At 44.1% G+C, this 12,196-nt stretch overlaps 1 protein-coding gene across 5 annotated transcripts in view; it reads right to left on the bottom strand.

The window, feature by feature from the left end:
* The window catches only part of Zfr (zinc finger RNA binding protein), a 59,017-nt gene extending 51,266 nt beyond the window's left edge, over window positions 1-7,751 (bottom strand). For all 5 annotated transcript variants that reach the window (XM_027401256.2, XM_027401258.2, XM_027401257.2 and 2 more), the window contains exons 1-2: window positions 7,593-7,751; window positions 7,204-7,303 (exon numbers count right to left, since the gene is read on the bottom strand). In XM_027401256.2, coding sequence (XP_027257057.1) covers window positions 7,204-7,303; window positions 7,593-7,629 — 137 coding nt within the window. In that variant the 5' untranslated portion in view covers window positions 7,630-7,751. The remainder of the gene's footprint in view (window positions 1-7,203; window positions 7,304-7,592) is intronic.
* Between the last annotated feature and the right edge of the window lie 4,445 nt (window positions 7,752-12,196).

Here is a 12,196-nt window from a genome sequence, read left to right as displayed (position 1 = left end):
CCATCTACAATTCAATCTGGCGCCCTCTTCTGGCACGTAGGCAGAACACTGTATTTGTAATAAATAAATAAATCTTAAAACCTGAGATTTTCACCACGTGGTGGCGGTGCATGCCTTTAATCCCAGCACTCAGGAAGCAGAGGCAGGATGATCTCTGTGAGTCCAAAGCCAGCCTGGCCTACAGAGCGAGTTCCAGGACAGGCTCCAAAGCAACACAGAGAAACCTTGTCTCAAGAAAACAACCAACCAACCAACCTGAGATTTTCAGAAATCTCAAGTCTGGAATTATATTAAAATATACTACAGTTAAATTAATGGATATTTTTAAACTCCATTAATATAACCTCTTTTTAGGACTATACTTTTGCTCTTTTTCCTTAATGTGTCTTGCAGATTTCATTGCTTTTATTTCTAGTCAACTGGTTTAGAGATGTATATAAACATGGGTAGTGCTGGGGATATGACTTAGTTGTAGAACAGTGTCTTAAATAAACAGGAGTTATTTGAAATTTAGTAACTTAATTCCTGCAACAGGAATGCTAATTTGTTTTATTGAGACAGGTTCTCCCTTTGTAGAACAGATTGGCCTTGAGTTTACTTGGGATAGCAAAAGTACTGGGATCACAAGTGTACACCAACCACCACCATATCCAAACTCATGAAAGTTAATTTTTGTCTGATTTAGTTACAGAAAATTTACTGAACTCTTACTGGTTTTCATTTTTGTGTGATGAACCCAATAATCATATTGTCTGTAAGTAAGAATTTTCTTCCTTCCCTACTGAACTGAAATTAAGACCTACCATTGATACCAATACCTATTTTATAGTTAGCATATTTGGAAAACATAAACTGTGAGTTCTTTAAAAATGTATGAACTCCTATACCATCAAGAAGGCTCTAGGCTAGGAAATATTTTATTACATTTTCACCTTGAGAAAAGGTGGGTGAAGAAATCAAATCTCAGGAAAGTTAGTGACTTGGCCAATAGACTAAAGAAATGGAACTGAGGCCAGGCAGTGGTGGCGCACACCTTTAACGCCAGCACTCTGGAGGCAAAGGCAGGCAGATCCCTGTGAGTTTGAGGCCAGCCTGGTCTACTAAGCAAGTTCCAGGGCAGGGTCCAAACCTACAGAGAAACCCTGTCTCGAAAAACAAAACCAAACCAAAATATTTAGCCAGATAGTGGAGGCTCAAGCCTTTAATCTCAGCACTGGGGAGTTTGAGCCAGCCTGGTCTACAGAGCAAGTTCCAGGACAGTGAAGGCTACATGGAGAAACCATCAAAAACAAACAAACAAACAAAAAACAAAAGGAGCTGAGATTCAAATATTAAGGTTAACTAGTTCCCAATTTAAATCTGAGACAGTGTACCTCCATAAAGGCAATCAAAGGCAAACCTACCCATTCACCTCAACATTTTTTTTTAAGATTCATTTATTTATTATGAATACAAATTCTGCCTCCATGTATGTGTGCATGCCAGAAGAGGGCACCAGATCTCATTATAGATTGTTGTGAGCCACCATGTGGTTGATGAGAACTGAACTCAGAACCTCTGGAAGAGCAGCCATCTCTTCAGCCACCTCACCTCAACATTCTATACAGGATTATTTTGGTTCATTCTATAATCCACCAACCTCCAAATTCTAGGCCTTGGACACACTATGCAAAAAACAACAACAAAAAACAAGACAAAACAAAACCTTACCAAGCTATACTCCCGTCCTTTCAACCTACTCCCTAGGCTGTGAGTAAAACCTACAGGAAATACCAGAAGTCTAATAGCAACTATCCTTTTTTTGGGGGGGGTGTGGGGGGGGAGTGGAGGTTGTCATTATTTCATACATTTAATATATTTATCCTAAGGTCTCTAATTCAGCAGTGGGAGAACATAAAATCCATGGAAGTTGAAAAAAAAAAAATTAACAGCCAGTAAAATTCCAACTTCATGACTGGTTTCAAAACGTGTTCATCTGGTCGGGCTGTCTTTCCCTTTACACATTAGTAATTAGTCTTATACCCTACTAGTTTCTTTTAAGACAACATTATTAACTCTACATTCAAATACCAAGTATAAAAGAAAAATATAAAACCCTCAATTCACTGGCTCATCAGCCTATTCAAGGTGATCATTCATTTGCCTGTCCAAATTATTTCAGTAATATAAGACACATCACTTATAAAGACATATGCAAAAGAAATCACAAAATCATTTGATGAAATGCCTTCTTTTTGACTAGAAGATTCTTAAATGTTCACCAAGTAGGCATGGTAACACATGACTAGAATGTTAATACTTGGAGGCTAAAGCAGGAGGTCTGTTAAGAATCTAGTAAGGGGAGTGATTATTTTGCACATGTGTACAACCTTTACATTCTCTGGATTCAATAAATATTGGTAAGAAGGGTAAAAATGTTGCCAAGTCATTATTTTAAATAGCCAACATTATTGAAGGTGGAGTAACATTCAGACATCAGTAATACCCAAAGTTACATACAGGGAAATAAAACTAGTTTTAAGTAATCCGGAGAACAGACAAGTACCTTGACCAAATATGAGATGGGAAAATAGACAAGTACCTTGACCAAATATGAAATGGCAAGAAATGTTGTAGGTTTTTCTTTCTCAAGAATAAGTAAAGAGAAAATAGCTGCTTAAAATACTAAAAGAAATGACAGGGTCTTGGTGGTGCATGCCTTTAATGCCAGCACTCGGGAGGCAGAGGCAGAGGCAGAGGCAGAGGCAGAGGCAGAGGCAGAGGCAGGCAGATCTCAAATGTGAGTTTGAGGCCATCCTGGTTTACAAAGCAATACAGAGAAGCTTTGTCTCAAAAACCAAAAAGAAAAAAAAAAAAAACACTAAAAGAAATCGTTATTTTTCTGCTCACTGGAGAATAGAAATTACTTTGTAATAATTTTATTACATATTTATTTATAATAAATTTACATATAATTTAACCCCTTTTAAAACTTTACTGCTGGGAGTGGTGGAGCATACCTTTAATTCCAGCACTAGGGAGGCAAAGGCAGGGCCATACAGGTCTATAGAGTTCCAGGACAGCCAGGACTATCCAAAGGAAAACCTTGTCTTAAAACATTAGGAAGCCCCCTACTCCCTCCCTATTAAGAATTACCTTAGGGCCAGCAAGACAGCTGCAGGTGCCCAAAATACTTGGTGGAGGAATAGAATTAACTACTGAAGGTTGAACTCTGATTTCCACGCTTAACTGGACACACAGACACACAAAAACAGTATACAATAGTAAAAAGCAAATGAAAAGGAATTGTGCTAGCTGGATAAGGTGAGTTTAGTTTCGAACAGTAGCACACTGCAGGTTATAAGGAAGGAGAATCAGAAGTTTAAGGTTAACTTTGGCTATATAGTGGGCTCAAGGTTAGTTTGAGATATGTGAGACCCTGCCTCAAAAAATAAGTAAAAATAAGAGAATCGGCTTGGCATGGTAGCAGTGCCTATAATCCCAATACTTGGAAGGTGAACCAAGAAGACCTAGAGTTCAAGGTTAAGTTTGAGGATAACATGGTCTACATGATATGTATATGTATATACATATTAAGAGTGTGGTGTTTGCTTTGAGTGTTTCCTTGAGCTGTAGTCCTCCCTAAGGTTTTTAAAGAAGTTTTTGTTTGTTTGTTTTTTGAGTTTTTCAAGGCAGGGTTTCTCTGTGGCTTTGGAGGCTGTACTGGAACTAGCTCTTATAGACCAGGTTGGTCTTGAACTCACAGAGATCCGCCTGTCTCTGCCTCCCAAGTGATAGGATTAAAGGCATGGGCCAACAATGCCTGGCTGCTTGTTTTTCTCCTCATAGTCCCAGCTGTCCTGGAACTCATTATGTAGACCAGGCTGATCTCAAACCCAGAGATCCACTTGCCTCTGCCTCCCAAGTGTTGGGATTAAAGGTGTGCTTTACTATACCCTGCTTGGTTTTTAAAAAGAACAATTTATTTAATGTGCATTGTATGTTTTGCCTGCATGAATGCCTGTGTGAGGGGGCCAGATCTCCTTGAATTGTAGTTACAGACAGTTGTGAGCTGCTATGTGGGTACTAGAAACTGAACCTGGGTCCTCTGGAAGAGCAGACACTGCTCTTAACTATGGAGCCATCCAAACCAGGTGGTGGTGGATCACACCTTTAATCCCAGCACTCGGGAGGCAGAGGTAGGTGGGCTGTAGGTGGATCTCTGCGTTGGAAACCAGCCTGGTCTATAAGAGCCAGTTCCAGGACAGGCTCCAAAGCTACAAAGAGAAACCCTGTCTTGAAAAAAAAAAAAAAAAAACAAACAAACAAAACCAAATTTTAAAAAAAACCCCAAAAACTATGGAGCCATAGTTTTGTGTGTCTAACAGTGTACCTTTTCAAACACAAGAATTCTCCAACTAAGCTTACTTTCTGCCATGAAACCATCTTATTTTACATGAGAGAACCTGCTTTGTCTTGTGCCTCTGCCCATAAATTAAACATCTTATCAAAAATATATAAACACATACAAATTCAAAATTTTTTTCTAATAGGAAACAATTTTTCCAAAGACAAATGTCATTATTAGGTTTGTCATTAAAAAAATACACAAAACAGGAAGAAAAATAGAAAGTGGGACTTTGCAGCACAAAGATTGAATAAATGTTCAACACAGAAATGTTTAACATGAATTATCACAAATGAAAACAATCTAAAAGCTATTTGAAACTTATATAATCCCTATAATACATCAAACTAACTCTTCAAAGTTACAAAGAGCAAAGCTAGGGCTGGGTATGTAGTTTCCTGGTAGAGTAAACCGCCAGAGAACATGAAAGACAAAGGGTTCCATTTCCAGCATGGAGGTAAGGTGAATTTAGTCAAATATATTATATATAGCTGTGACTAAGAAAGCTAAGAACCAGAATTAAATTGAGATTTCAGATGTTCACAATGAGTTATCTATAGTCAATGGCAATCAAACAATTCACCTACACATTAGACTTAAAAGAGACTTCCCTGAGTTTGCGATCTTTCAAATTAAGAAACATACATATATACATGCACACTAAAACTCCTCCACTTCTTTAAGTTCCTTTATAACTATTTCTAGCCAGAATTAACAACAGTGCTAGTATTAATATCCATCTTCCTCAAAACATTAGCACTACTGGACATGGATTCATGCCAGTAACTTTCATAAATGCCTATGTAAAAGGACAGAGCCTTAACTATTAGTTTTGGGGATATATGTATAGTTAACATCAAGACTAATACATTATCTAATACATTATCAATCAATTCAGTAAGCTGATCATTTTACTCAAGCTGTGATTCAATATTCTAACAATATTGACTAGATTATTTTTTTATATCTATAGGCCTTCACTTAAAAAAAAAAGTAAGAACTGCATCAAAAACTACCAATTTTCAGTAGGTAAACAGTTAATAATACCAATCTGTCATTCAGTGGATATTAAGAAAACAGAAAAATACTGTACCAAATGAACACATTTTTAATAGTTAAACACATCTTCAAGAACACATAGTACTCGATAGCAGACTTATGACCACAGATGCCATTAGCTTTTTCAATTCCCAAAAAATGTTTAGTTTGACTATGTTCTCTTCCTTCACAAAAGGTTTTTGAGACTCTGTTTAATATAAAAACTTGTAAAATAAATGGCATGTTAATGTCTGAAATGCCCCAAGATTTTGCTCTGACAATACAATTTCAGTCCTTTCTCTCAACAGAGGCCTCAAGAGAAGAAACTTGTAAAAGGCCACAAAGGATTAAGGCTTGCAACAATCAGTAAAATACCAATGTTAGCAATATAATACATATACAAATTTTAACACCTCTTAAAAAAAAAACAATAAGGGCACTGTGTTTATTTTGGTTGGCAGAGTTTTCTTTTCCAGTAATGTATAAAATAGTACCTCTTGCAGTAAATTGTATCTTAGGATTCCATAAAATGAGGTAAACTTTTTTCTTCTTCTCAACGTTCAGCCCACAAACATTAACCAGTACCCTATTTTACAGGTAAGGCAATGGGAAACTCAAAAATACATATCCCAAATGTCCCCAAAATCAAGAAGATATTGTTACTCAAATTTTCTGTTTTCAAATGTGCCCTTTTAAATACACAACTCACCTAAGGTAAATAAGATGACATAATGAACCTAATATGCAAAGATACTCGATGTAATACACACACAGCCAATACTCAAGAGCTGTGGGCTTATGGCTTGCACCAAGAGACTGTCTTGATTCATAAATAGTACAATAAATACATCGTCTTGTTTTGGTTTTTGCGATATTATGTACAAAGAATTACAGCTACTTTAGTGGTGACAGCTATCTGAAGGTAGAGGTTTCATCTCGTGCATCACAATGACTCAGTATAAAGTCACTGGCATTTTTTTTTTCCCCGAGGAGGGGAAAAGACCCCAAAAGACAATCACCGATCCACCTGGATCCATACTCAATGGTTAAAAAACGCTAGGCATTAGAAACTTCGCACATCTTTCCCAGTCTCCCAGCTAAACAATTCACAGGTGGTTGGCGTATTAACACCCTCTAGGTGCAAGAAAACCAAAGGGAATGGGGATGGAGGGATGGATGGATGGACAGATGGATGGATGCAGCGACGCTGGCAAACGGACAGTTACTTTGAGGGGCTAGCAGGGAAAGAGGGCCAGGGACTCAGGACCTAGGGGAAGGGGCCGACAAAGACACGTTAGCCGGGCTCCGGGGGCGTCGCGGTAGAGGCCGCAGCGCCTGAGACTCGGTGCGAGGCCCCTTCGCTCACTGTCTCCATCGCCCGAGCCAGTGGAAGATAAGAGGCGGGGGCTGGCAGGGCGGAGGCGAGGAAGACGAGGGGCCGGGGAAGACGAGGGGCCGCCGGCGGGCAGCTCGGCTCCGCTCCAAGGCCGCGGGAGGCCATTTTACCTCCCGGGCCGTCCGAGGCCCCAGCGGCCCTACACGTCCCCAACCCTCGCTGGTCTCTCCTCCCCCACCGTCGCCCCTCGGGGGGCCGCTCCCGGGACCCGGCGGGGCGGATCAGGGCAGGGAAAGGGCGGGTGTGGGGAGGGTGCGGGGCCCGGCCGCGCCTGCCACGGGCTCGGGGCGGGGGCGGGGGGCGGCCGCGGGCCGTAGTGTCGGCGGGACGGGGACCGCGGGGCGCGGAGGGAGAGGACGGGGAGAGGGCGGGGAGCCGTTACCTATACTGGGCCGCAGCCGCCGCCGCCGCCGCCCCGCTGTGGGTGAATCCAAAGTAGTTGCCGGTCGCCATTTTGGCATCTTCCCCCAGCCGGCTGGGCACTGCGGCGGGCACGGAGAGTCGGGTCCCATGGCGGGAGGGCAGCCGTGAAGGGGTCGGGGCGCCGAGGAAGGGCAGGGGAGAGAGAGAGGGCCGTGAGAAGCCGCCCTGGCCGGCCAGGCCGCGGCCGCACCGCCGTCCACCTCCCTCCCAGCTCTCCCTCACTCACTCGCACGCCCGGGTGGCGGCCGCCGCCTCCTCCCCAGAGCTGGCCCCAACCCCCGCGCCTACCCGCCACCCGGGGCTGGGGAAGGGCAGGGCAGAGGCCTCCACGGGCCACATTAGACTCACCATAGGTGAAAGAAACTACAGGGCATATGGGAATCATGGGCTCGGGCTGCTGCTGCTGAACTCTGAACTCTCACCCGCAGCCTCCCTCTGCCCCACTCCTCCTCAGCGGAGAACAGACCGCCGCCTCCGGCCGCACTGCGCAAGCGCGCTGGTGCGCTGCATCCTGGGAAATGTAGTCCTCACGGCCCGCGCCAACCCACCCCCACCTCCCCACCCCCGGGTGCTGGTGCAGGGCCCCCGCCCCGAGGAGAGCCGATTTCTGGGGTGTCGATGTGGGGTTCCCTCGCGGGACCACTGGCCCGGCCTTCTCCCAAGCGGTGGTGATCCGCGTCCGCTGCGGGGCGGCTACCAGGCGGAGGAGGAGCGCCTCGCCCAGCCGCGGGGGAGTCGGGGAGCGTGACCAGATAGAGTGACGTCTGTAGGCCTTTTCGCCGCCTTACTTTTTCACCCGATTCCTTTACTTTTGCGTCTGCGTTTGTTCTCTGTGTTTCAACCCTCCTCTAGTTTCCATTAGATTTTGAACTGGCCTAATTCCTGTTGCTTGTCACTAGCTTTTGAAAAGGGGAGGAGGAAAGAGGAGAGAAAAAGCAAAGGAAGTGCTGCACCAAGCACCTGCCCAGAACCCTGCCTGTCACAGGAGTCAAGCCCCTCCGCCCCACCTCACATACGTCTTCAGTTTTGCAGGGCCCTGTAGCTGCTCCCCAACAAGGTGTTCAGCGTCGTAGATGCTAGTGAGCAAAACAAAATCCCCGTTCACGTGCATATCTTATTCGGGTAAGGTTTATGAGAGACTAGATCCAAACATGGAAAATGGTGGTGATTGGAGCTTTAAGAAAACAAGCAATGGAGATAAGGGGAACACTGCAGTTAGGGCAGGGCAGCCACTGGAATAGAGACCTGACAGAATCGAGAAAATCACCCAGGTGGATACCTGGAGGAAGGACAGTGGAGGAAAATTCAAGAGCATCAAGGAGGTCATTCTGGCTAGAACTGAGGGAAGGACCACTTCATAGGTTTTGTGAGAGTGCCAGATATGCTGGCTGTGGTGGGAACCCATAATCCCAGCATTCAGGAGGCTGAGACAGGAGGATCGCTGAGTTCTAGGCCTACACTTTGAGAGTCTACACTACAGAGAGAGACACTGTCTCAAGAAGAAAATACCCACCCACCCATTCACTCCTACCTGTGCTATCAAAAGAGCGCCAGATTTCTCTGGGTAAGGATCAGTACTTTATGAACAGTTCTTTACTGCATGCAATCATGTCTTCCTTGCAGCTGCTTTACTGTTATCTCTTATTTTCACAGGCCATTTTCTGTCACCTCCCCTCTCCTCCACCCTTTCCTCCTCTACTGTTAGAGCTCAAGGTACCCTGCAAAGTGCAGGCAGGCTCTCTGACTTGAGCTACATTCCCCCCCCCCTTACAGTTCTATTATTTATTCTTGAGGCAGGAACTTGATGGCTGCTTCCATGACCTGCCACTCACTCTACTGCCTCTGCTGGCCTCCATTTCCCAGTAATTCTTCATCAGGCACTGGAATGCTGGGATTAGGAGTAGGTGCCACCTTGCTGTGCTCAGCCCTCTCCTGGACTGTTTTTTTTTCTGTCACTTTGCCTTTTCCCTGCCTCCACCACGGCATGAGAACTCCACCTCACCTCCTCCTTACCTTCTCCGTCGCCCTTCCACCAGCCCCCTGCTGTTATCTCTTCTTGGAGTCAGATGTGAGCCTTAAAATATTCAGTGAATCAGAACGTACCCATGAAATTCAAGGCTTTATTCTACCTTTCTTTTAAAGCAGAAACAATGCCTCCATTCTTATTTGTGCCAACTCCCACACCTCCTACAGAAGCACAGGTTCTCAGAACCTGTCTGATTTGTCCTTTTACTTGTTTCAAAAGAGAAAATGTAGAGCATTTGGGAAAAATCACTGTCATTGTTTTTGAGAACACTGATGTTTCTCAGTTGTGTTGCTAGGGGGGTAAAATCTCCTACTTATAGGGGTATTAGAACTGCATTTAAAGAGTGACTTGCCTTGAACTTTATAGAACAATTGAGCCCCCAGACAGACTGTAGCTGCTTTCATAAACTTCACTACTATTAAGCTATTTGCATGAAACTGGAGGAGAAAAGTCAAGTGATAATTGCTGAGATTCTGTTGAGGCTGGTTTTCTGTTTGGCTGCATGGCAGGTCTTGAGAGGATGGAGTATGTTGAGAGCACTGAACTAGAAAGTAAAAGATGGCTTTTTTTATGGTGATTGTCCTTAGGGGTGTGGCAGTGGTGAACATTGTTTGCAACCGTGCTGCTGTCAGAGGTGTAGCCTATAGGAAGTACATTAACTTGCCCTCACCTTGAGCTTGTTTAGGGAAGATGTTTTGGAAAGGACGGGGATCAAAAAGACTTAGGTCTGGGCTGGAGAAATGGCTCAGAGATTAAGAGCACCGGTTGTACTTCCAGAGGTCCAGAGTTCAATTCCCAGCAACCACATGGTGGCTCACAGCCATCTGTAATGAGATATGGTGCCCTCTTCTGGCGTGCAGGAATATATGGAGGCAGAATATTGTATACATAATTAAATCTTAAAAAAAAAAGAATTGGGTCTTATTTGAGGGGCAGCTAGCAGAATGTTGTCCTGATTAGATGTTATTTAGCATTTTGGATCTCTTAAGATAGGAATAAAGATAGTATCCTCTTCATCCAGGCTAGTGAGATGGTCAACAGGTAAAGGTGCTTGCCACTAAGCCTGATGACTCCAGGCAGGCACAAATTGTCTCTGACCTCCACACAATTGCCAACCATGCGTACAGACATACACCAAATAATAATACAAAGTGTTCTTCATAGAGCTGTGGTAGGGTTTAAATGGGGCATCTAACCTTCTTATACAAAAAAAAAAAAAAAAAAAAAAAAAAAAGACTGGGACCCTGAGAGATGCCTCAGCAGGGTTACAGTGCTTGCTGTGCAAGCATAGAAACTCAAGTTTGACCTGTTAAACAGAAGGAGGGAACTGAGTCCCCAAGGTTGTCCTCTATTCTCTACATATGTCCATGGCAGGCGCACCAACATATACATTATGCTTGTTTAAAACACACACACACACACACACACACACACACACACACACACACACACACACCTCAAACAAGGCCAGATGCTGTTTTTAAAATCAACCTTCTAGTAAGCAAATACTCCATGAAGAATATTCACCTACAATAAAAGAGCCTTATGGCTCAAAGCTAGAGGAGTATGTCTCAGAATACCCAGCCAGACAACATGGCAGCATACCAATCCCTGGGCCAACAGCAGAAAACAGGACTTTGAATGGAGCTGGGGATGTAACTGAGTTGGTAGAGTGCTTGCCTGAGCTAACATGCTGAAGCCCTCCGCCACATAAACTAAGCACAATGAACTACCCCTACATGTAATCTCAGTCCTGGAAAGATAGAAACAGGAGGATCAGAAGTTCATGGCCATCCTTGGGTACACAGGAAGTTTGAGACTTAACCCTCAGGTATGTGAGACCCTGCTTCCAAACAGTGCAACATCAGAGCAAACAAATAAGCAAGCTCAGTCCATGACGTGCAAGCACGGGACTAGAATTTGGACCCTCAGCACCCATGTGAAAGCTTGGTGACATGATGTGTCACACATCTGCAGTCTCAGTAATGGGGAAAGGGAGACAGGTGGAGTTGGGGACAAGACAGGAAGATCTCAGGGGCTCTCCGCCTAGCCAGTCAAGCCCAAAAGGTGAGCTTTAGTTTCAATAAAACACCTTGTCTCAAAAAATGAGGGACAGAGCAACTGAGAAAAACATCTGACATCCACCTCTGGCTTCTACATGCAAACACACACATGCACATATGTGTACAGTCATCCATGAGTTCACACTTATATAAATATACAAAGAAATGCTTGACTGGGGGCAGCTAACCATATTATGTAGCATCTTCATTAGGGAATGGTTCAAAATGCATATCTGTTCAAGGCCTGTGCTTCTCATCCTTCTCAGGACAAAGCAGAATTTTTCTAAGTAGCCTTAAAGACTTGACATGGACTGGCCTCCCTACCTATTAATCTATTCATCACCCTACTCCATATCCTCTTCATTCTTGTAGGCCAGGATGGTCTCGAACTCACAGAGATCTGCCTGCCTCTGCCTCCTGAGTGTTGGGACTAACTGGGTGTGCCACCACCACCCGACTCCTCTTCATTCTAACAACTTTGACCTCCTATTTACTGTGCCCTGCACCCCACCATAGGGCATTTCACATTCTCCTTGCATAGAATTCTTGTTTCTGTCTAGTTAATCCTCTTGTATGGAGGACTAAACTCAGTCAGCCCCTCTATATCCCTCTATGATGTTCCCTTTGTGACCCCTTCAATCGATGAGATTGGTTTCATTTTCTTGTTTTTTGAGACAGGGTTTCTCTGTGTAACTTTGGAGCCTGTCCTAGCACTCACTCTATTGTAGGGGATGCTGTAGCCAGGCCCTAGCAGGCGTGGCTACAGCATCCCCTACAACCAGGCTAGCCTCAAACTCACAGAGATCCACCTGTCTCTGCCTCCCTAGTGCTGGGAACAAAGGTGTGAGCCTCCACCACCCAGC

The sequence above is a fragment of the Cricetulus griseus genome, chromosome 2 (assembly GCF_003668045.3).
Source record: "Cricetulus griseus strain 17A/GY chromosome 2, alternate assembly CriGri-PICRH-1.0, whole genome shotgun sequence".
Taxonomy (NCBI): Eukaryota; Metazoa; Chordata; class Mammalia; order Rodentia; family Cricetidae; genus Cricetulus; species Cricetulus griseus.
This window is presented reverse-complemented; position numbering and strand designations above follow the sequence as displayed.